The sequence below is a fragment of the Phycodurus eques genome, chromosome 3, assembly GCF_024500275.1.
Source record: "Phycodurus eques isolate BA_2022a chromosome 3, UOR_Pequ_1.1, whole genome shotgun sequence".
NCBI classification, from domain to species: domain Eukaryota; kingdom Metazoa; phylum Chordata; class Actinopteri; order Syngnathiformes; family Syngnathidae; genus Phycodurus; species Phycodurus eques.
In genome coordinates this window covers 25,947,056-25,973,185 of record NC_084527.1, presented here as the reverse complement: position 1 = coordinate 25,973,185, position 26,130 = coordinate 25,947,056, and the positions used below count along the sequence as shown (strand labels likewise).

General features: G+C 42.0%; 2 protein-coding genes across 12 annotated transcripts in view; one reads left to right on the top strand and one right to left on the bottom strand.

Annotated features, from left to right (window-relative positions):
- mtmr3 (myotubularin related protein 3) overlaps nt 1-24,966 on the top strand; it is a 44,550-nt gene extending 19,584 nt beyond the window's left edge. The window contains 8 exon segments of the mRNA XM_061672881.1: nt 4,147-4,292; nt 5,892-6,669; nt 6,671-7,432; nt 7,511-7,621; nt 8,306-8,394; nt 12,154-12,180; nt 21,588-21,620; nt 22,082-24,966. Of these exon segments, the coding sequence (XP_061528865.1) occupies nt 4,147-4,292; nt 5,892-6,669; nt 6,671-7,432; nt 7,511-7,621; nt 8,306-8,394; nt 12,154-12,180; nt 21,588-21,620; nt 22,082-22,241 (2,106 nt within the window). The 3' untranslated portion in view covers nt 22,242-24,966.
- Nucleotides 24,455-26,130, bottom strand: part of LOC133400345 (citron Rho-interacting kinase) — a 50,172-nt gene continuing 48,496 nt past the window's right edge. For all 11 annotated transcript variants that reach the window (XM_061672870.1, XM_061672872.1, XM_061672873.1 and 8 more), the window contains one exon: nt 24,455-25,266. In XM_061672870.1, the coding sequence (XP_061528854.1) occupies nt 25,243-25,266 (24 nt within the window). In that variant the 3' untranslated portion in view covers nt 24,455-25,242. The remainder of the gene's footprint in view (nt 25,267-26,130) is intronic.

Genomic DNA, 26,130 nt, shown 5'->3' with positions numbered 1-26,130 from the left:
TCTGTGACAAAGGGCAGCCTTGGTGGAGTCCAACCCTCACTGGAAACAAGTCCGACATTTGGATCGCATTGCTGGCGTGTGTGGAGGCGAGCCCAACTAGATCTAGTCGGAACTTCTCGAACTCACACACCAGATCTGGCTCCTTCCCTGCCAGAGAGGTGACCTTCCAAATCCCTAGGGCCAGCTTCTCTAGCTGGGAATCTGATCGCCATGGTACCTGACTTCGGCCACCGCCCAGCTCACACTGCACCCGACCCCTATGGTCCCTGCAACAGGTGGTGAGCCCATGGGAAGGGGGACCCACATTACCCTTTTGGGCTGTGCAGAGAAAAGGCAGAGCAGAGAACCATGTGGTGGAAGCTGTGACAGGACAAGTGTTGTGCAGCTTTTCATGAAGAGGTGAGTCAGTCTCTCGGTGGACAGGAGGAGCTTCCAGAAGACTGTACCACTACAGCCAAGGTGATCAGAAAGGCAGACAGGAGAGTACTTAGTGTATCTTCTGTCAGGAAATGAGAGAAGGAGACTTGGTGGTGGAACCTTACAGTACAGGAAATCATACATGGAAAAAGGTTAGCTAAGAAGTGGGACACTGAGAGGACCGAGGAGAGGCGAAGGGAATACATTGAGATGAGACACAGGGCAAAGGTAGAGGTGGCAAAGGCCAAACATCTGATGACATGTATGCCAGGTTGGACACTAAAGAAGGAGAAAAGGATCTGTACAGGTTGGCCACACAGAGGGATAGAGATTTGAAGGATGTGAAGCAGGTTAGGGTGACTAAGGATAGAGATGGAAATATATTGACTGGTGCCAGTAGTGTGCTAGATAGATGGAAAGAATACTTTGAGAAGTTGATGAATGAGGAAAATAAGACAGAAGGGAGAGTAGAAGAGGCAAGTGTGGTGGACCAGGAAGTGGCAATGATTAGTAAGGGGAAAGTTAGAAAGGCATTAAAGAGGATGAAAAATGGAAAGGCAGTGGGTCCTCATGACATTCCTGTGGAGGTATGGAAGCATCTAGGAGTGGCTGTGGAGTTTTTGACCAGCTTGTTCAATAGAATTCTAGTGGGTGAGAAGATGCCTGAGGAATGGAGGAAAAATGCTGGTGCCCATTTTTAAGAACAAGGGTGATGTGCAGAGCTGTTGGAACTATAGAGGAATAAAGTTGATGAGCCACACAATTAAGTTATGGGAGAGAGTAGTGGAGGCTAGACTCAGGACAGAAGTGAGTATTTGCAAGCAACAGTATGGTTTCATGCCTAGAAAGAGTACCACAGATGCAATATTTTCCTTGAGGATGTTGATGGAAAAGTACAGAGAAGGTCAGAAGAAGCTACATTGTCTTTGTCGATCTAGAGTAAGCCAATGACAGAGTACCCAGAGAACTGTGGTACTGCATGCGGACGTCTGGAGTGGCAGAGAAGTATGTTAGAATAATACAGGACATGTACGAGGGCAACAGAACAGCGGTGAGGTGCTGTAGGTGTGACAGACTAATTTAAGGTGGAGGTGGGACTGCATCAAGTATCAGCCCTGAGCCCTTTCCTGTGTGCAGTGGTGATGGATACAGGCTGACAGATGAGGTTAGACGTGGACCATGACCAAAGACCATGATGTTTGCAGATGACATTTTGATCTGCAGTGAAATCAGGGAGCAGGTGGAGGAACAGTTAGAAAGATGGAGGCATACACTGGAAAGCAGAGGAATGAAGATTAGCCAAAGTAAGACAGAATATATGTGCATGAATGAGAGGGGTGGTGGGGGAAGAGTGAAGCTACAGGGAGAAGAGATAGCAAGGGTGGAGTACTTTAAATACGTGGGGTCAACAGTCCAGAGCAATGGTGAGTGTAGTCAGGAAGTGAAGAAACGGGTCCAAGCAGGTTGAAACGGGGGGAGGAAGGTGTCAGGTGTGTTCTGTGACAGAAGAGTCTCTGCTAGGATGAAGGGCAAAATTTATAAAACAGTGGTGAGGACAGCCATAATGTACGGATTACAGACATTGGCACTGAAGAGAGAACAGGAAGCAGAGCTGCAGGTGGCGGTAATGAAGATGTTGAGGTTCGCTCTCGGAGTGACCAGGTTGGATAAAATTAGAAATGAGCTCATCAGAGGGACAGCCTAGGTTCAATGTTTTGGAGACAAAGTTAGAGAGAGCAGACTTCGATGGTTTGGACACATCCAGAGGAAAAATAGTGAGTATATTGGTAGAAAGATGATGAGGATGGAGCTGCCAGGCAAGAGAGCTAGAAGAAGACCAAAAAGAAGGTTGATGGATGTCGTGAGGGAAGACATGAGGGCAGTTGGTGTTAGAGAGGAGGATTCAGGAGATAGGGTTACATGGAAAAGGATGACACGCTGTGGCGACCCCTAAAGGGACAAGCCGAAAGGAAAAGCTGACCCGCAATACTTTTTTGTTCCTCAAAACACATTTAGTCTTCCAGCAGGCCTATATGAAATAATTTTGGTTTACTCTTATGAATAAAGGAATATCATAAGCATTTCATACATTTCACCAAATAATGCAGGAAGAGCGGCATATCTTCACGCATTCAGTATAAATCACATAGTGTTCCATTATGTTATGTCGAATAACTAAATATAGATATATATTTTTATAATCTAGTAAATTATGTTTTCACATTCACGGTCTGTGTCTCCGTGGAGGTTGCCATTGTTGAGTGACGTCAGATTGAAGCACCTCTGTGAAGTCGGGGGGTAGATAATTTTTCTCCTTGGGTCAAATTCTTCAGAACTTTAATGTTAACTGTCATAGGGATATCTAGAAGTGTCTCCAGATGACTACAATTCAATTGAGGTGTTGTGTCACGGTCTAAAACAGATGGATAACTGTATGAGCCAAACGTTTCTTCAATTAAACTCCAACAAAACTGAGACAATTGTTTTTGGCAATAAGAAAAAAAGAGTATTGCTGTTAGTAAATACCTGGAGTCATTCTCTTTAAAAACCAACCGACCTGACTTTCCAACTGTCATCAAATCAACTACTAAGACCGCCTTCTACCATCTGAAGAACATATCCAGAGTGAAGGCTTGCATGTGACGAGCAGACCAGGAGAAGCGCATCCATGCTTTTTTCTCAAGTACTTGTAATGGTCTTCTGATTGGACTCTCCAAAAAGAGCATTAAACAGCTGTAACTCATTCAGAATGCCTCAGCTCGGGTTCTGACCAGAACAAAGACGTCAGAGCATATTACTCCAATTCTAAAGTCTCTACGCTGGCTCCCAGCCAACTTTAGAATATATTTTAAAGTTATGCTGCTGGTCTATAAATCACTAAATGGTTGAGGTCCTGAAAACATGAAAGATATGCTCATGGAGTATAAACACAGTAAGGCTCTGAGACCTACACTCAGGTCTAATAGTAAAGCACAAGTCCAAAGCAAACATGGTAAAGCAGCATTTAGGTATTCTGCTGCACAAAAATCGAATAAGTTACCAACAGACATGACGTCAGTCCCAAGTGTAAATGTTTTTAAGTCCAGGTTAATAATTTATTTCTTTTTTGTCATGCTTTTTAGAGCATTTCCATTTTACATATTTCTTGCACTATACGCTGCTTTAATCGTACTTTTTTTTTTTTCTTAGTTTTTAAATGCTTTTAATCAAGTAAAGCACATTTAGTTACATTGTGTATGAAATGGACAATATAAATAAATGTTGCCTTGCCTCTGACTTAGCGCCTTGGACCTCCCAGTTTGAGTGGTTCTGCAGTGCACTTTTCCTGGTCGGAGGTCAGAAAGCTCAGACTTCCCACTTTCATGGAATGCAGCATAAACTTGGTAGTCCTTGTTTTAATTGTCGCTAGAAAGGGTTGGAAAAGTTGCTAAATATAGCGACCAAATTGCTAAGTTAGCATCACTGACTCTGCTTTTGTAAAGCAGTGCGTGTCAGCGGATGACGTGCTTTGAACTACGGAAGTCTAAACAAAATATTAAAAAAATGTCCTGACAAACTCAAATTAATGTAAGATCAATTAATTGTCCAGTCTTACAATGAACCCAATAATGCAAATATTACATTAACAAATTCTGATTTAAATTGCAGCTGCTCCACATTCACATTTTAGCATTTTGTAATTGACTTTTGTATTTCCACCTTGATTTAACTATTCATCGATTACTGCAGGTTCTCCATCCAGTGTGTCACGTGCGCAATCTGATGCTGTGGACCGCAGTCTACCTGCCTAGCTCCTCCCCCACAACCCCTACTGATGATTCCTGTGCTCCATATCCTTTGCCTGGCAGCAACCCCGAGGAGGCGCCTCTGAGCAGGTGAGCCTAGTGCTCTGGCACAGAACCCCCACTTAGAAGACAAACTCCAGTTGAGGGTTCCCAAAGGAGATTCTTCTTCTAGCACACTTTGCTCTCCTTGTGCCCTCGCAGTCATACACTGTGCTTATTTTGTATCAGCTGTAATGCCATCAGGAACGGACAACAGGGAGTTGTTCCATCTATAATACTATTAACTTCTACCTCTTCTAACCTTTGGACCAAAATATTGGATTACATTTTTAGATTGTTATACTAAGTATATGTTACTAGTATGAAGCTCCACTGGAGACTTATTTTTCATCTAATATGTGCTACTTTGGCGATTATTTAAAAAAATATTTTTTTTCTCTCCCACCGATTGCTTTTCATTTATTAATTTTGTCTTGTCCACATTGTAATAATCTTATTGGCCCTGCCTGTTATTGATGCGCTAATACTAATGGTATGACAATCCTTTAATGATTGCCAAAGGGGAACCCAATGCTACTGGTTTGTTTCATAGTTTGGTGGAACCTTCAGTCTTATTTAGCGAAGCTTTCTTCAGTTCCTCTCCTTTGCTGTGTCGTGTCCCACAGGGTTCAATTATGGGTGCCCTCCTATTCTCTCTTTATTTTGGCATTGAGCCAGATCATTAGTAACTTCAAAATACCATATCACCAAAATGTAGATGACATGCAACTACACGTTTCATACAAGTTGCACAAGGTAGCCATAAGTTGTCCTAGCTCCTAGACTGTCAGTGCAGCCAGGGACTGGACAGTATCAACATATTTTAAATCAACTCTGACGTTGACCTATCTCTCTCCCTTGACACTCGTGTCAAACATCTTTTTTCTACCTACACAACCTCAATAAACTCAAATCAGTAGTCTCCCCCCACGAAGTAGTGAGTTGCTCATTCATGCCTCTGTCTCCTCCCGCATTGGCTACTCACCTTTATTTATAGAGCACTTAAAAAAACAACCACAGCTGAAACAAAGTGTTCTACGTGAATAAAAGTCAAATAAAGGACGATGAGTTAGAAAGCTGATATACCTGTAGGAAGACTTATGACTTGTTTGTTGTTTTATGAAAGGAAACTGGTAGATAATTGGACCTTCTGCTATCTAGTGGAAGAGCATTTACTTATGATAGATGAACAAAGATGAATAAATGGTCATTTTCAGATAAATTAAGGGAAATTGGATTATCTCCCACCCCGCACCTGAAGATTTATCACAGCATAATAATGTGCTACAGCACAGTGGTTGGAGTCACTGGTTTTATGGTCTAAGTCTCTTGTGCACCCGCCAAAATAACTTCCCAAATAGCTGCTCCGAAGCTATGGAATGCTTTACCACATATGCTGAGGTTTCAGTCAGTGAAAGGATCCAAAAAGGCTTGAAGGCTTGACTTTCTAACTGGGCCTTTTAATAATTTAAACCCACAATCAATTTTGTTTTATGGCCTTTTTTAACTTCATGTTTTTGGTTTGTTGGTGGCTCAATACTAATAGAATTGGGTTTCTTGGTGCATTTATATGGATTAAAAAGAAAGTTTAATTAGGAATCAAAGTACTGTTCTGTTAAAAAGGCTTTTCTTTGCATATTTTCTTTTTAGATGTACAAAGACTCGCTCATTTGATAATTTGCCCAGTGCTTGTGAGCTGGGAAGCTCACTGGCTCCTAACCGCCGCTCCAGTGACCCAAGCCTCAATGAGAAGTGGCAGGACCACCGGCGTTCTCTGGACCTCAACATGGCAGTCGGGCTAGATGAAGGAGGGGACCAGGATCACGAGGTGCAGTGTAATGGATTGGTCCTTTACCCGAATAGAGGGGACTCTGAGCTGGATGACAGCCCGCACCCCAACTCACACTCTGAGTTGGCAGAGGTAACCTCCACGCACTTTACGACAACTCGAGAGGAAGCCGAGGAGGCGGAACTTTCTGTGGCAGTGGGTGTGGCCGAGGGCCAGATGGAGAACATTCTTCAAGAAGCTACCAAGGAGGACATGGCAGCAGATGCTCAGAGAGTTAGAAATGCTGCGGTCAGCCACGTCATTAACACAGCTGCTGCAGAGGAGGAGGAGGTCCCCAGAACTGATGATGATTATGACGATGATGATCAGTCTGTCAACAAGAGAGAGATACAAGAAATGCTTGCAAAAGGTCGCCATTCGGAAAATGGTTTTGTGGATGCTGAAGAGCATAGTGATGTTCCTGCTATGCTTGCACAGACTGTAGAAGACTTAGAACACCTGAGAGATAAGGAAGCCCAAACACCCGAGCATGTGAAGAAGCAGGTTCTAGAGAACTGTTCTGAACAGGTGGCACATGCTCATGAAAACTTTGAGTCAAGTTCAGACGAGCCAGAGCTGCCTGCAGCTCCAAGAACTCTGTACAAACGGCTTTGCTCACCGGTCCCCTGAGGAAACTGATGCAGATGAGGAAACCTGCTCTGCATCTGACCCTGACAGAGGTTTGTCAGAGTCAGGGGAACAGACAGAAAAGAGGGTCTCCATGATGGAAAGCTCCACAGAGACTTTGACAGAGGACGTTTGCTGCAGGTTTGAACTCCCCGCACAGCATCCTGTCTGTCAGATCCATCAGGCCTGCAACAATGGCGAGGGCCACCCACCTTCCTTGAGGAAGGACAAAGTGCTGGAGAGTGACGAGCACAGCTTTATTAGAACTTTCAACGGGGGCAGCAAGCGACCCTCTGTCAGTGCCTTTCAGTATGCAAGTGGTGACCTCACTCGCGACAGACTGTGTAACAGTGACAGTTCCGATGGGGAACCCTGCGGAGGACCTCATTGGGTAAAAGCAAATGGCGAGCGGGCCCCGCTGAGCCGTCAGGTTTCCCTAGCAAGCTGCAACTCCTTGATCCTCCACCACCGAGGTAGCTGTTCACATCAACGTTGGTGCCACGCCCAACTGAACCGGGCTACTGTCAGCCCAGAGCAGCCGTCGCGCAGCCACCTGGATGACGATGGGTTGATGCTGCACACAGATGCCATCCAGCAAAGGCTGAGGCAGATTGAAGCTGGCCACCAAATGGAGGTGGAGACCCTGAAGAAACAGGTACAGGAACTGTGGAGTCGCCTGGAAAATCAGCAGCACGCTGGCTCCCATCGGGTTAATGGAAACTGGGGAGATGAAGTGGTAAGAAGCCAGTGCTTCCCCCATCAAGTGGTGTGATCACCTGACCAATTAAAATGGACTAAATTCTCTTTCTCACAGACCTTGATGCCCAACTCGGAATACAACGTGGACCCCAACTGTCTGTCACGCTGCAGCACAGAGCTGTTCTCCGAAACCAGCTGGGAGCAGGTGGACAAGCAGGACACGGAGGTGGGCCTCACCACTGTGTTTATTGGCTAGTCTAGCATAGCCTGTCGAGTCCATTCCAACTGCTGACTTGGTTTTTAAATCAATGTTTGCATGCTGTTCCTAAAGCCAACCACCGAGCGGCTCGAGCAAATACGACTGAACTATTCAGTCGCGTCACACAGTGCCAGTGCTTCAACTACAGTAAGTCCCTTTGTCGCGGGGGATTCTTTCGAGACCCACCCATGATAGGTGAAAATTTGCCACCCAGAGACCAGTTGGACATGTACTTGATTACAAACTAGCAACACACGCAGATAGAGCATACAACAATACTCACTGGCATATATTCCTCAAAAAACAAGTAATTATACTCCAGCTTAGTTTGACGGTCTTCTTCGTGTTAAAAAACTAAGTGTTTTGTAGCCGTTTTTATTATCTTAACCACTGGTGGCCGATGTAATTATAAACCTTGAAACAACTGCTACTTTAAGGTCAGCCGCACACTGAGCAGCGTGGCCGACTGTGACTATATTGGACAATCTTGAACAAATTAGTTTGCGACTCACACCTGCCCACCTGGCGATTCAACCAAACTTTTACTTATATAGCACCATTCCTACTTAAAAAACAACAACAAAATTGCTTCACAGAACAGGTGTTAAAAGACAACAAAATGTCAATAAAATTTGGTGTGCCTCTTTTTAGGTCACCCGCTGGTACCCTGATCATCTGGCCGCCCAGTGTTACGGCTGTGAGAGCAAGTTCTGGCTCGCCACCAGGAAGCATCACTGCAGGTAAACACAGAGAAGGCTAAAGCTGCTTCAAACTTTGTTCTCCTTTTTTCCGCCATTAGCGTCCCATCGCAGATGATTATTGTGTTTGTGTGTGTGTTTTTGTGACTGTGATGCCTCAGCAACTTTTCCACAACTCAATAAAAAAGATGATGTTCTTATACATTGAGTCAATAACTACAATTAATTGCTTGGGTAGAAACAAGGGATGCATATTTTAAAAAGGGTGCACTCTTCAGTTGATTGTAATTTTAGATGTTTTGGTCTCAGAACATTTTTTTTCACAATAAAATTCATAATTATTTCAAAGCTTCAGGCAAATGGTTATTGACACACTAACTTAGCCAACCAAGGCGAACGTCACTTCGTTCACATCCAGTGTTGGTTTATAGCTAAATAAGCTATTGCGAATCCTACAAGGGGTTGACAAATCAGGGTCCGAAATATAAAAACATTTTTGTATAGTGTTTATTTATTCATAAATGCTGAGATTGTGTAGCAATTTTTCAAAATTCTGTTTAGGACAGGCTCCAGCACGCCCGCAACCCTAGTGAGGATAAGCGGCTCAGAAATCATTTGACTAAAAGTTCCGCTAAGTACTAAATCACTGTCTAATGTTATGCTTTTCTCCACTAAATTTTAAAACACTTTACTCCATTTAAAGGCACAGTTTGACCTTTTGAAGAACTAATGTTATGTATAGAGAGATTATTTTTGCCTTGTGGGAAAGTAGAAATCCTATTGTAGCAACCCTGCATATCGTTCATGAGTCTGTGGTAGGGCTGCATGATATTTTGTTTGAGCATCGTCATCGCAATGTACGTGTGCGCAATAGTCACATTGCAGGGTCTGCTGCGATGTTGGTGTTTTGGAATAGACAGTGAATCGACTGTAAATAATTGAAGTGACCATCAGAGGGACAAGGTTAGACATGCTAATTGAAAGAATGTGCACCTGCTGCATTTCCTACTTCGCTCTTCAGAATGAAACTAGGCAGGCACGCGGCTACTGTGTGAGTACGAGAGGCACGCGGCTACTTCGTGAGTGCAAGAGGTGTGTTCACGGCCACTGCGTAAATGAGATTGAATGTGTTCTTTTGTAATCCAGTACATAATTGTAAATATTGATTACTAGGTAAATTATTATTTGTGTCAGAATGGTTTAGTTGAAACACTGTGATATGGAATTTGTTTTGTAATATAGGAGTAGATAAATTATTTTAATATAGTCAGCCAGAGCTGCGAGGAATACAAAGTTATCAATGTCCTTTCTCCATTGTTCCTGTCATACTGTGTTGCGTGTTTTTGTTGACACATTAAGGACAAAAGTGCTGTTTTTGTTTTTAATTCCCCATTTAAAATAAATAAAACCATTCACGCAAGTTTTTCCTCATGTTTTTGAGTTTGTAGGGTGAAAGCTGCAGCTGGCTACTAGTGTGGACTGAATGGATGGACCAATGGGGAAATTAAATGCCAGTGTTGTGAGGGTAATAGTCCGTCAGCGACATATGTAAAATAAATGAATAATAAACAAAAGAACTATGAACTATTTCGTTTTTGGACTGGTGAACTTTTGATACATTTTTAATTATGAACTTAGCCAGTTCATTTTTGGAACGATGAACTGAACTTTGAACTAGTAGAAAATGAACTTTCCCAACACTGTTTCTGTATCATTTCACATCGCGATATAAATCACAGTTTTAAAACAAATCGCAATATAATTTTTTTCCCCCAATATCTTGCAGCCCTAGTATGTGGTTTCCGATTGATTCTGTGACGGTACCAGGACGCGCATATGGGAAGCGAGGGAGATGGATGTTGGGCAAAAGGACTGTTTGCTACTATGCTAATTAATGTTCTTCCCTCTCGTCCTCCTTGGTGATAACGACGCTGTGCCATGGAGGCGATGATTAGTGACTTATAATGCGTTGACACAGGACGTAAAGAGAGCTCTCACCTCCGAGGCTCGGTACCCGGGGGGTGTAAATAAAATAGCATGTACCAAGCATTCACTGGTGGTGGTACTGTTCACTGTCGATGTGGCGTTTGTTTGTTTTTACAATATAGTATTTTTTTCATTTATCGCATTTAAGAAATTCATACTTGGTGTTACGGCTGTAACGAGTCAGCGTTCAGTAACATTTGACAGCTCTGCACCAATCAGCGATTGCCTTTCTTTTTACCTCTGCCTTTTCGCAGTTTTCATTTCTGTTATCAATCCACGCTTTTTTCGAGTTACAAGATGTAAACGGTTCAATCTTTGTTTTGAGAGTTGGTGCGTGCTCAGAAAAAGGTTTTCGTTACTGTAAACTTTAAAAACCTATCACATATTGTAGAAATGCAAATTGAGGAATGAATCGCCAAGACCTCATTTTACGTCACATTTGGCAGTGCGATTTCGGACTCTGCAAGTTATTGTTATGGCACTATTTAATATTGTCACAATACCCTACAGCAAACTCTTGCTATATTTGTGAAACTAGGCATTCAAAAATAATTTTTGTTTATGTGGAAATAGGTAGGTGGTGCTCTTGAACATCCATCCATTTTCTGTGCCGCTTATCCTCACTAGGGTCGCGGGCGTGCTGGAGCCTATCCCAGCTATCTTCGGGCGAGAGCCGGGGTACACCCTGAACTGGTCGCCAGCCAATCGCACGGCACATATAAACAAACAACCATTCACATTCACACCTACAGGCAAATTTAGAGTCTTCAATTAACCTATCATGCATGTTTTTTTGTATGTGGGACGAAACCGGAGTACCCGGAGAAAACGGGTAGAACATGCAAACTCCACACAGGCGGGGTCGGGATTTGAACCCGGTTCCTCAGAACTGTGAGGCAGATGTGATAACCGTCCCGCCCCTCAGCGGTGGTGGTGGGGTAGGTAGGCGGATGGGTGAAGGCATGGAACCGAGGAGGGCTCTGCGCCCGCCCGCCTGCCTGACCGACCAACTGGCCGGTCAGCGAGCTCTTCAACATGAATGCATAAAAACAACAGATTAGTCCTGTTTTGGGGAGGGGAAAAAAAAATCCCAAAACATTTTGGTATGTTTTTATTTTGGATTTTTAAAAATAAAATATATTTCACATTTAATTAAATTCCATTAGACGTTATATATATAAAAAAAGTCTTATTTATTCAGAGATTTTCTATCTGAGTCTTGCCCCCCAATTTTTACAATAAATTATTTTTGGTAATAATTTGTACTTTAAAGGGTTTAATAAAAAAGTGCCTTGTGGTTCGTACCACATCGTGAAATCAACCGACCAACACAATTATTGAAAACTGCTCAATCAGCTCGGTCCTTAGCAACAAAAGTGTGGCTTTAAATGCTCACATTTGAATGGTCATCTTCCTGTGAGAAATGCTGTGTGACCTTGAGAAAGAATAAGGTAATACATTATTTTTGGTGGTTGGTTGGAGGGTGAGCATCAGTTTCAGTGTGATGGTCCTTCAATGGTGACCTCCCCCTCTTTCACAGTTGTGTCCTCTTCACTGCACTCAGTCAGCTGCAGATAGGTTGAATTGAGCTTTTAGTCAGCAGTAAGACCATGTAAAGAGCTCTGGTCAAAGTGTAAAATATACACACTGTTGTGACACCAGTTCAAAATAATTTTATGTTCCAAAACTTTCCATATTGTCTTTGAATGTCTGTGACAGGCAATTGATATGTGAGTCAAGTTGTACTTGTAGTGTGTCATGTTGTCCTCCCTGTTCAGGCAGCTGTTCTCTATTGTCTGCCCCTCTCCTCTACAGTGGCAGGGAGCCTGTCCAGGAGGTCTGGTGAGATCCGGCACCTCTGTCCCACCCCCGCCTGCACCACTTGCCCACCCAAACCCCCACCACACCCTAACCTGGCATTGCTGCACCTTCCATTCTACAGTGAACCCCCATTTATTGCAAGGATACAGTCCAGACCCACCCGCAATATAGAGACCATACCCAAAAAAAAGTTTTGTTTTACCCCTTCAAACACGTTCTTAACACATTTAAAAAGTGGTCAATAATAGTCTTAGTAATAATATACCGTAATTTCTCATCTATAATGTGTACTCATGTATAACGCCCACCTCCATAGTTGACCTAAAAATTCTGGAAAACCCTTCAACCTATGTATAATTTTGCTTCTACCCATATGATGAAAACATGAAGTATTATTTGTATCTTGTTAGTTTTTTCAAATAATTATTCTGAAGCTAAGCACTTTAAATGGTAAATGGACTGCACTTATATAGTGCTTTATCTACACTATCACAGTGCCCAAAGCACTTTACAAATTATTTTATAATAGTTTATTTTTATTTACTTGCTCGTATTTTGAAATTCACAGCCCTACTTTTATTTAGTAAATGCGAAAACACACAATTGTGCTCATATGTTTGATTACCCAGGCAGAATTTGTAAGATGTGTACAATTCTTGAAAGAAAACATGAAGGGCCGGGCGAAACACATTTTATTTTAATGGGATCCAAATTAAACTATCAAGCATTTCAAAAAAGCATTATCATTAAACAAAACATAACCATAAAGAAATTAATGATGGTTGTTGTTCAGTCATCAGTTGTATTTTAAAAAATAAATAAATAAATAAAGATTTCACATTCTGTAAACTTAGAACACAATTGTACATATATGCAGTCATATGTACCCCTGTCATATTGGAATGAAAGTGTAGGGTACACCTTTTTCATAACATCTAGGAGGCGGTCGCATACTAAAATGAAAGTGTACAACTTTTTCATAACCTCTAGGGGGCGGTGGTGTATTGGAATGAAAGTGTACAGCTTTTTCATAATCTAGTTGGCGGCATACATTTATAAAATGTGATTCTTTTTCATTTGCTCATATACCTATGTATAGTTGACTTTTGACAATTTTTTTTTTTGGGGGGGGATGTGCATTATGCATGAGAAATTACAGTAATAAGAGTAGTACTTTCGAGGGTATGCCTTAGTTCTCATTCTCTCGCTCACACAGTTCTCCAAAAAAGAGCTTCAAGCTGTTTGTCACTTCCAGTTGAAGTTTATTGTAAAATTGGCTCGTAAGACAAAGGAAACTTATCACGTTTGCCTCACAGTTCTGAGGACCTGGACTCAAATCCAGCACCGCCTGTGTGGAGTTTGCATTTTTCCCCGTGCCTGCGTGGGTTTTCTCCGGGTACTCCGGTGTCCTCCCACATTCCCAAAAAACATTAATAGTAGGTTAATTGAAGACTAAATTGCACATAAGTGTGAATGTGAGTGCAGATGGTTGTTTGTTTATACATGCACTGCGTTTGGCTTGGACTAGTTCAGGGTGTTCCCCGCCTCTTGCCTAGAGTCAGCTGGGATAGGCTCCAGCATGCAAGCGATCCTAGTGACGACAAGCGGTATTCAAAATGGATAGATGGATATTTTAAATAACAAAATGATCACCTAAACTATAAATTAACAAATTAAAAACCTTCAAAAAAATGCTACCTTAACACACATGGACCAACCAAATTATACAGTTCAGTACAACATTACTCACAGACATATTTTCTCTCCATTGTGAGAACGACTGCAGCTTAGTTGAGGACCTTCTCTAGTTCTTCTCTTAACTAAATCTGTCTCTAGAGCTCAGAGCTGGCCAACATGTTGTGGCACAGCATTACACTAAAGGCACGCAACTCTAAATTCAGATTTCCCTGTAATGTTAAGACACACAAAAAAACAGTCACTTAAAAATGTGTCATTATCGCGGGGTTCACTGTAATCCATCCCTTACCCTGCTCCCTTCACCCCTCACTGCATCTGTTTGCTCTTTTGTTCTGTCTGTCCTTGTGTGCAGTCCCTAAGAAAAATCCCTCTTAATTTATAAAATTGACTTGTGTGTGAGTGCTACTCGGGAAATGTCTTTTCATTCATTGTCTGTGAGCGTGAGCAGTCATGCTGTCTGTGAGCTGTGATTGGCTGAGGGCTGCCATCACATCCACTGCCCTCATTGCTAACAGCCTGGCAGCATACTGCCCCACCTTCCTTCTCACCATTCAGCCGGCAACAGCGGAGTGCTGTAACCTGATCACGAGAGAAATAGAATATTTTATGTCAAGCTGAGGGTGAGCGGAGCAGTCACAAGGCCCAGTGTGTGTGTGTGTGGCCTTCCATCTAGACCCCAGCATGTTAAACACTGTGCCGATGTGCGTTTTACTAGCTCCTATACAGTAGTATACACAATGGTACCACTGAGTGTTAAAGGGAGAATATGCAGTTTTCAAACTGCTACAAGTATTTGAATGTCGCCTCACTTTAATTCTTGCCCCAGCCCCCTCACATCTCTGGCCAAAGAAACGCACCCAGCGTGCATAGCACACCAAGGGTTCGACATTGCTAGCATAATTTATTCATGGAGTGTTTCTAAACATAATATATTACAGGTTTGATGTTGTATTTTTTGGAAAACCAATCAATTAAAAATATAAGAGAAATACTAATCATATTAACTGGTAACAACGGTGATGTCGGCGGTGGTGCCAGTGGTTTTCAAATGACAGCCATGCAGCCGTCCACTTTATAGGACACTACCGTTAAACAAACCCCAATTCCAATGAAGTCTGGATGTTGTGTGCAAATCACTTTTGACCTATGTTCAATTGAATACACTATAAAGACAAGATATTTAATGTTTAAACTGATGAACATTGTTTTGTTGTTGTTTTTTTCAAATATTCTCATTTTGAATCAGATGCCGACAACATGTCACAAAAATACTGGGACAGGGGCAACAAAAAACTGGAAAAGTTGAGGAATGATCAAAAAACACCCGTTTGCAACTTTCCACAGGTGATTTGGAAACAAGTGAGTGTCATGATTGGGTATAAAAGGAACATCCCCCAAAGGCTCAGTTGTTCACAAGGATGGGGCCAGTTCCATCCCTTTTGTGTGATCAGCTGCAGAAGCAAATAGTCCCAACATTTTAAGAACGCTTCTCAACGTACAACTGCAAGGAATTCAGGCATTTCATCATCTACGGTCCATAATGTCATCAAAAGATTCTGAGAATCTGGAGAAATCTCTGAAGATTAGTGGCAAGGCTGAAAACTAACATTGAATGCCAGTGATCTTCGAGCCCTCAGGCAGGACTGGATTAAATACCAGCATCCTTGCATAAAGGATATTGCCACATGGACTCAGGAACACTTCAGAAAACCATTGTCGGTTAACAAAGTTCATCACTACATCTACAAATGCAAGTTAAAATTCTACCAGGCAAAGCAAAAGCCATATATCAACAACACCTAGAAACACCGCCGGCTTCTCTGAGCCTGAGCTCATCTGCGATGGACTGACGCCAAGTAAAAAAAGTGTGCTGTGGTCTGACGAGTCCACATTTCACCGTCCATTCATTTTCTGCACTGCTTATCCTCACTCGGGTCATGGGCGTGCTGGAGCCTATCCCACCTATCTTCGGGCGAGAGGCGGTGTACACCTTGAACTGGTCGCCAGTCAATCGCAGGGCACACAGAAACAGCCATTCGCACCTACGGTCAATTAATAGTCTTCAATCAACCTACCATACATGTTTTTGGGATGTGGGAGGAAACCGAAGTACCTGGAGACAACCCACACAGGCACGGGGAGAACACAGGCGGGGCTAGGATTTGAACCCCGGTCCTCAAAACTGTGATGCAGATGTCTTAACCAGTCATGTGCTGGCACATTTCAAATTGTTTTTGGAAATAATGGACGTTGTGTCCTTCGGACCATCTGGATTGATTTCAAGTTCAAAAGGCAGGATCTGTGACGCTATGGGCGTGTGTTCGTGCCCACGGCATGGATAACTTGCACATCTGTAAAGGCACCATCAATTGTGAAAGGTACATGCAGGTTTTGGAGCAACAATGCTCTTTTTCAGGGACCTCCCTTCTTATTTCAACAAGACAATCCCAAGCCACATTATGCACATTACAACAGCGTTTCTTCATAATTAAAGAGAGCAAGTACTAGACTGGCCTGCCAGCAGTCCAGACCTGTCTCCCATTGAAAATGTGTGCCACATTATGAAGCGCAAAATACGACAACAGAGATACTGGACTGTTGAGCAACTGAAGTTGTACATCAAGCAAGAATGGGAAAGAATTCCACATACAAAGCGTCAACAATTATGTCATCATTACCCAAAGGCTTATTGAGTTTTGTACAAGGAAAGGTGATGTAACACAGTGGTAAACATGCCCGTCCCAGCTTTTTTCAAACATGCATCAAATTCAAAATGAGCGACTGTTTGCAAAAAAACAAGTTTGTCAGTTTGAACATTGAATATTTTTGTCTTTGTAGCGTATTCAATTGAATATAGTTTGAAAAGGATTTTCAAATAATTGTATTGTTTTTGTTTTACACATCTCAACTTCATTGGAATTTGGGTTTGTATATATTTACCCTTGATTTTTCTCTTTAAAAAAAAAAAAAAAAAAAAAAAAAAAAAAACTTTTGTTGTTAACTGGAGTTAAATAACCTTTCCGAGAAACATGAGTCTCCCATTGAGAGGCTGCGATCTGTGACCGCAAAGCTGCATGTGCGGCGGGGCGCGTGAGCAAATGATTGACACACTATTTGATAATGCCGAGACTGTAGAGGATGATTTTTCAGAAGATAATTTTAAAGGTCCCCTTGCATCGAAATCAACATTTTTCTAGTTTAGAGCAGAACAGATTAAATGTGTGTGTGACCTAGAGAAGGCAGTTTGTCGATTGAATGCTAGTCTTTGAACACCAAACCGTTTGCACATTGGTCACAGAAATAACTTTAATCTGACAAAAGTAATAATACATACAAATTGAATGGAAAGTTAACCAAAGATAATCTGACATTGCTTTTGAATTTTGGTTCAACGGTTATTTTAAAAAACAAACTCATTAAACAGGCCTCGGCAAAAATCATGTTACCCTTAAAATGTTTTTGCACAACAATTTGAGACAGTCCCTCCAATTAAAAGATTTTTTCTTTCAATGAGACTTATGCACGTCTCAGCAGGTATTTTGTCCCACTCTTCATACACAGACTGCTCTAGTTGTCTCAAGTTTGAAGAGTGCTTTCTCCATGCGGCATATTTCTGCTCCATCCGCAGACCTTCACTGGGATTTAGATCAGGGCTCATAGAAGGCCACTTCAAAAGAATCCCATGTTTTAATCTTTGCCATTGTTGGGCTTTTTTAGCTGTGTGTTTTGAGTCCTTATCCTTTTGCAAGACCCATGACCTGCGACTGAGACCAAGCTTTCTGACACTGGGCATCACCTCTTTCTGTAGAATACCTCGATAGTCTTGAGATTTCATTGTACCCTGCACAGATTCAAGACACCCTGTGCCAGATGCGGCAGACCATAACAGAGCCTCCTCCATGTTTCACTGTGAGGACAGTTCCCTATTTGGTGTGCTTTATTTTTGCTTCTGTGAACATAGAGTTGATGTGGAGGCTCTTGTTATGATCGAGGGCTGCTTTCTTACATCTGGTACAGTGTGTCTTGAGTATCTGCAGGGTACAATAAAATGCAGGTCTAAGTGCCCAATTCGGACTTAATGGCTGCATAGGATTTATTTATTTTATAAATGTATTTACAGGTACATGTAAAGTGAGTCATACAGTATCTCACAAAATTGACAAACAAACCCCTCACATTTTTTAGAATACTTTATATAAAAAAAAATAAATTCACAGGACAGTACAGCAGTTTAGAGAGTGGTTATTATTATTTTAAGGGGGCAGTAAATTTACACTTACAAGCTGATTTATACAAATTTGTACCATAGATGCTCAGTGTTCTCCCATGAAAAGAGAATAAAACATTTCAAAATGTGAAGAGTGTACTTTTGTGAGATATTGAATGTGTTTATAGTCACTGAACACATGAAACAACCTGCATGCAGACTACACGAGGGTCAACACGGTCTACTACAACATGCAAGCAAACAATCCATCCATTTTCTGTACCAATTATCCTCATTTTGGTCGCGGCTGAGGTGGAGTTTTTGCTAGCTGCCTTTGGGCAAAAGGCATTTGAAACACTGAACTGGTCGCCAGCCAATGGCAGGGCACATATAGGCACACTGCCATTCACACTCACATTCAAACCTGTGGACAATTTACAGTCTTTAATTAAACCAAGAAATATTTTTGGGGAATGTGGCAGAAAATCCATGTAAGCATGGGGACAACATACAAACTCCACACTGGAAGGCCGGACTCAAAGCTAGAATGGCACTAAGTCGAGCACCAACCAAGGCAGACCAATCAAAATCAGCACACTGATAGATACCCACCTCCTGTGTATGTGTAATTTTTGTCATCATTCTCTGAGAAATTGAAGGGGGGGGGAACACCCACCATCAGTTAGATTTATTGTCCAAATTCCAATCTTTTCAACACCACATCTGCCAGTCAGGCAGTAGAGAAAGATGCACACAACAATTAGACAGAGTTTTGGGTGAAAAAATACATTCTTGGCACGCCTCTTATCAGGATACCAAGCAAAATGTATTATTATTAATAGTTTGTTTGCTTAATCCCGTGGACATAAAAGAGCAACAGATGGAGTGTTTGATTTGTAAGAGGTGTAAAACTGTGTGTTCATCTCCCGGATGTAAATGAATAGATTTTAATCGTTTTAAAAGGTACTCAATGAACTGTATTGATACTAAGAAATAACGCACTGGATTTAAGCACGGCAGGCTTTCTGTGGAGGTGTGTATGTGCTGTATTTCCAAGAAAAACTCTTGTAATTCCTTTTACGTCACTTGATTTTTTTTTTTTTTCAGTTAGCACACAGCAGTTAGCACTGTCAAGGCTAGTTTAGTCTTCGTTGTCTCTGTCTATGCCCCATATCTGTCCCTAGTGGTTGGATGAGACGCCACATTATGTGTGTTGTATTTTTTTTAGCACTTTTTTTTTTTTTTTTTTTTTTTTTTTTAAAAAGACATCCATCTGTCTAGTGGATGGCCGATGAGATGAAGGCTTGTGAGAAATTACCATTAAGGACTCGTGTGTGACTTGCAGCAAAACGCCGTGCCCTTAAAAGCCTTTCACGCTGCTTAGCTTAGTTTAGCTTAGCTTGTTAGCCACTAAGAACAATAGCAAACTTGGAAACTTGGGCCAACAAAAGGAGAACAAGCGACGATGTCAACTACTGGACGCTGTTTTAGGCTCACGTTTGTGCTCCAAAGGGCGGGTTTGTTCATTTATTCACACTATTCCGAAGAGTTTTCTCATGAAAATCTCACAGTGCTTCGCTTTAGACATTACTATTTAACTGTTTTGAACAACGATTCTCAAAGTTTGGTTCCAGCTTGGAACTTACAATGGTGACATTTTTCCAAGGACCCCCTTCATAATTCTAACTCCAATTAAACATCGCTTTTCTAGTGGGGAAAAAATGGGCCAAGAATAAAATCATAGCTGAAATAATATAACATTGTTTTCCCTCATTTTATTGAAAAACAATACAACCACTCAGTCAATCGAGTTTTGTTCAATCGACTCATTAGAAATCACATACATACAGTGGTTACGGAAAGTATTCAGGAACCCCTGAACATTTTTACTCTTTGTTATATTGCAGCCATTTGCTAAAATCATCTATGTTCATTTTTTCCTCATTAATGTACACACAGACTTGTTGAAATTACTGCAGATTTATTAAAAAAGAAAAACTGAAATAACACACAGCCATAAGAATTCAGACCCTTTGATGCGACACTCATATATTTAACTCTGATGCTGTCCATTTCTTCTGATCATCCTTGAGATGTTTCTACACCTTCATTGGAGTCCAGCTGTGTTTGATTATACTGATTGGACTTGATTAGGAAAGCCACACACCTGTCTATATAAGACCTTACAGCTCACAGTGCATGTAAGAGCAAATGAGAATCATCAGGTCAAAGGAACTTCCTGAAGAGCTCAGAGACAGAATTGTGGCAAGGCACAGATCTGGCCAAGGTTACGAATACATTTCTGCTGCAGTTAAGGTTCCTAAGAGCACAGTGGCCTCCATAATCCATAAATGGAAGACGTTTGGGACAACCAGTACCCTTCCGAGAGCTGGCCGTCTGGCCAAACTGAGCAATCGGGGGAGAAGAGCCTTTTGTGAGAGAGGTAAATGTACAGTCCCAACAGTGAAGCATGGTGGTGGCAGCATCATGCTGTGTGGATGTTTTTCAGCTGCAGAGACAGGATGACTGGTTACAATCAAAGGAAAGATGAATGCTGCCAAGTACAGGGATATCCTGGACAAAAACCTTCTCCAGAGTGCTCAGGACCTCAGACTGGACCGAAAGTTCACCTTCTAACAAGACAATGACCCTAAGCACACAGATAAAATAACAAAGGAGTGGCTTCAGAACAACTACGTGACTGTTCTTGAATGGCCCAGCCAGAGCCCTGACTTAAACCCAATTGAACATCTCTGGAGAGACCAGAAAATGGCTGTCCACCAATGTTTACCATCCAACCTGAGAGAACTGGAAAGGATCTGCAAGGAGGAATGGCAGAAGATCCGCAAATCCCGGTGTGAAAAACTTCATCTGTAGCATTCCCAAAAAGACTCATAACTGTATGAGCTCAAAAGGGTGCTTCTACTAAAATACTGAGCAAAGGGTCTGAATACTTATGGCCGTGAGATATTTCAGTTTTTCATTTTTTAATCTGCAAAAATTTCAACAATTCGTTTTTTTTCTCTCTCTCTGTCAAGATGGGGTGTTGTGTGCACATTGGGGGGTGGGAGGGGACTTAAATTATTTTAGCAAATGGCTTCAATATAACTGAAAATTTTGAGGGGTTCTGAATACTTTCCGTACCCACTGAAGCTCTTATTTAATGACCATAATTAGTTTTTAGCCGATTCCCTTACAAGAAACAACAAGAATCGAAGAAATTTCACCTGCAGTATGCAGATATTCATTTCAGTCAGACTTGGATGAATTTTTAGCTAAAAGGTTACTGAATCGATTTCCAACCACTGAATTGTTTCGTATCGTTCTAAATGAACCAATATCGTCCTTGAATTGAATGGGCAACAACGAATCGCGATACGAGTTGAATCGTTGCTAAAACAAATTGTTACACCTTTAATAAATATAAAAACATAATGGAGTGTAAATAAATAAATTGGTCTCATAAAGTGTAATTAAGCCAAAAGTCACACTGTTTGACATTTGCATCTTGTTGCGGCTTTAGGGGGTGTGGCCTAGGGAGCAAGGAGTCAGTCAGGTTAGTGAGTGTTGGCATCTTCTCCATGCTTTTTGCAAGTTTTTTTACATTTCATATTTGTCCCATTCAATAAAAGGCTGAAAGTGTATTGATGGTTGTCCTTTTTTTTTTTTTTTTTTTTTTTTTTTTTTTTTTTTTCCCCCCCCTTTAACTTCACTGGCGTGAAAAATTCTCGCAATACTAACTCTTATCTTACTTAGGGCAAATATTTGTAAGTCAAGGTACCAATGTATTCTTCCTTTGCAAAACATATTTATGCAAAGTTGTGTTGCCACTGCAAGAGAGGTATTCATTTAACAGTGTTTATTATTGGGATTGCAGAGCTGTCAACCAAAACAAATTCATTTCCAGAATAATTTGTCTGACACTGACACTGGATCAATCTTGTGTCCGATGTGAAAAGCGTATAATGTTTGTGTATGTAGAGAATCCAGCGGTGACCTTTGGTGTTCGCCCCACAGGAACTGCGGTAATGTCTTCTGCGCCAGCTGCTGCGACCAGAAGATCCCGGTGCCGAGCCAGCAGCTGTTTGAGCCCACCCGCGTGTGCAAGAGCTGCTACGGCAGCCTCCGGCTCGGCCCGTCTCCCCTGGACAAACCCATCGCGGCCAGCTCCAACTGAGCCTCGGCGAGACGGACGCCGCCTGGAAGGAGGGCACGACGACGACAACACGAACGCCACAGGATGTCCCATCGACTGTGTTTATATGTGTGTCTGTTCGTACTGCAGACGTGGACTAGAATGTGTCTTTACCTGGCACGTTTGCTGGACGCTCATACGGAGCGTATTGAAGGAAGTCCCTCATTGGCCACTCGGTGGCGCTTGCGAGAGGGCCGTGCACTGTGGAGCGAGAATGGACTTCCTAGTGTCTTAGGCCAAGAGGCAGGAGGATGAAACTGGAGTCTTGCTGCATGTTCCCTACTCAAGGGGCTTCAATCCACTTAAATCATGACCCCCCACCCCAACCACCACACCGCTCTCCTGGGCCCAGCTTGGACTTTTTCGTTTTGCTTGCAGGAACAATGTGATGAGAAACGTTTCAGAAGAGCTTCTCACTGAGTGGCACACAGTCCACAATTGGAGCTTTAGAAATAGATTGAAAATGTTGTGTCATCCATTTGGAATCGAGATGTACACACAGGACATGTTGAGGGAATCATTTCTCATTTTTACTGCCATTTCAAAATCAAAGCGTTTCGATGGCCCGGTTTTGATCTGATGTTGGATGTCGCTCCCATTATCCCACCTCTTTAAAGCACTTGTTTACGCACCTTGGAATGGACAAGCTGAAGACACCATTTTGATTCTTGTATTTTTGACTCCAAGTTCACAGAATGGTCCTCACTGCCTATCAGCCATTCAATGACCTCCTCGTGTACACGGTCAATATTTTGTAAAATAGAAGAATACAATAATATATTCAGATACAGCTATAGCATTTAAGTACAAAATGTATAGAAATTGAGACTAGTGTCTCGCTAAATTAGTCAACAAAAAAAAATTTTTTTTTAGCTTTTATGTTGATTGCAGAAATATACCTATATTTTACAACACGTGAAAGACAGATGTGTCTTGTTTTTTTATACATAAATTATAGAAGCGCAGGGCATCCTGTTTGGATGCTGTAGTTTTTGATTTGGGTTTTCCCTGCTTTTTAAATGAGGTGATTTTATTTATTTCATTGAAGGAGTGTTTTGGATTCCGACAATTCAGCTGCCACGTGATAATCAGTGTGGTGGTGGAGTGACGAGTCTATGCGCACGCACGCACGCACGCACACAGAACAGAGGTCCAAAACAAGCACCATCGATCCAAACTCAAAGCCCCTACACGCAGACACACCTTTCTCCCTTGACCTATAAACACTCCCCTACCTCTCCTTACAAGACACTCATAACGCACACTGTCACACATGTGTATAGTTGCTCAGAGATTCTGGCTTTCAGGGTTCCCTTTCTCAACTGCGCCTTGCATGATTGACTCATTTTATTCTGTCAGCAGCTTTTCTTCATGCAGGATGAACAAAACAAAGGACTATCAATTGAAAACAAATCTTGTTTTCGTTCTTTTGATATTTCTGCCGTTTGTAAACGTAGCTGATGTTCAAGAGTGCCGAGTTGATTGTGTTCCTTCATAGCGGAGACGGCCGCTTTTCTATTCATTCGAATGTTCACTGCATTAAAAGTACATCCGATCAGGTTCAATCTGAGTAGACCAGCGGTACTCATCCATCAAGTTTTGCTATTGGACACAGCTCACCTTTATAACTGAAGGGTGTAAACATCGTGAATGACGCGCACACACACACACACACACACACACACACACACACATCTCATGACACATCAGTGTGAATGATTTGAAGAGGCACTGGTTTGCGTGACATCCACACGACAATGCCACACAAAACCAAAACAAAGCTGACGCTGTTGTCAGCTGTGTGTGTACATGAGAATGTATCAAGAATTGGTGGCTGTATGCATATGTGTGCATGTGCCTCATTTTTCCTAGTAGAGATGGGTGCCAAGCTGTTTTATTTCAGGTCTCTCACGAGGGCCTGCACTTGTGCTTTTGTTTGTTCCCCCCCTCATTTGTTTCCCGCCTGTTGAAAAAGCACTTTGAAGCTGTCTGTTAGACAAGTGTGTAGTTGCCATTACCTGTAATGAAAAGTGTTCCTTGTTCAGTTGGAGTTGTTTTTCTTTTTTTTTTCAAGAGCGTTTCATTGTTGTAGATTTAAAGGAGAATTAAACTAGACAAACCAGCCATATTGTGTGTGAGAGAGAGAGAGAGAGAGAGAGACCTGCTCTGAAAAGATACAAGGGAGAAAGTAGGTTTCAAACATGTTTTAATGTCTTGTGCAGATATCTAAAAATCAGGAAAATCTTTAGTTCGCACTAACATCGGCTAGCTATCGAACGAAAGTTTGACAGAAAATAACCAGGAGAAAGAATCAAGCTGCTCTAAATACTGTATGTCATGCTCACTGATGAGGTGGTCAAACAGGCACTAAAGAAACGGCACCTCTGACATCTACTACATGTCACTGCACAGACAGAGGCCGCTGTGGACCAACGAGAGCAAGATGAGGCAGCTTTAGAAACAACACAAGGCAACATTGTTGTCAGTGAAGCACTTCTATATGCAATGAGTGTGTATCAAAGGAGATCCAGTCAAGAAAGAGGACCTCACGTTCAGTGTGGGGGAGGAAAACAAAAAAATAATACGTTTTTACATCTTGTTCAAATCCAATTGATTCATGTGCAAAATGTTTCGACCTATTCCTCACCATCATGAATACAGCTCCGTTATAATCATGGTGTGAGTCTCCCTGCAACATCTTTAGAAACTCTTGTTTTACAAAAAATAGACATGGCTTTACTGGCCGACTTTTCCCTTTATAAAAACTCCTAGCATTATTTACATATACGCCGGTGATCTATTATAAAATAGATGCCGGACGTGTGTTCCCTGCCACCGATTTTATTGTCGGATACGCTCCCCCCAAAAAGCATGTCTCAGGTTTGTGGTCAAATGAAGATGTGTGACTGTGTTACAGGCAATATGGCTGTCTGTCAGTCAAGTGTGAGTCATTAGCCTGTCCAAAAGGAACACCGACGACCTCTCACACCGACGACTGATCCCACACCTGTAGGACAAAAAGGCCATTAAGTTCAAAGTAAGGGGAGGGGCAATGTTCTTGTCCTATCTACTTCAATGGAGATTACTCATTACTTATTCACATTCAGGGTGAGCAACGGTTGTTGAGGGTCTTGCCAACATGCTAACCTCAATTTTGTTTCATATGAATTATTGTTTTCTTGTATAAAGCATCAAATTGTGTTGTTTTAATGAGCGTCTGCTTGTGCAGATGTGTTGCATTGCTCACAAAACGGATTGGATTTCAAATTGAGCCACAGCACTTTTTAGGTTGGGGAACGACTGGGGTGTTGCGTGTACATTAATGAGGGAAAAAATGAACTTAACTGATTTTAGCAAATGGCTGCAATATAACAAAGTGTGAAAAATTTAAGGGAGTCGGAATACTTTCCGTACCCACTGTGCAGTGTAGAGCAAAGCAAAGCAATTTTATTTCTATATCGTATTTCATAGACAAGGTAGCACACTGCGCTTTACATGATTAAAAGCATTTGAAAATAAATCAAGTTGGCTTGTTGGTCTCCAACAGGTCTGGGAGATGTCCCAGAGACCTCGCGGAGGCATCTCCCCTGTCGTGGACAGAATTGGCTTCCGTGATGTCTCTGCAATGTCTCTGAGACCTTTTGGAGGCTTGAAAAAGTTGCCAAAAGTTCTCCAATGAAATCGAACATGTTCGATTTCCACGCAACTCCAGGAGACATCACGGAGTTGCCAGTAGTAGTCGCCAACTTGGTTTCGAGCCCAGTGAGATGGGGGTCTTTGAGCTATATGGCTGGAAAATGGTAGGAAAATAAATGACTGACTTTGATGTAAAACAATACTGTTCGATCAGAAATTAGTCTGGGAATCCCAG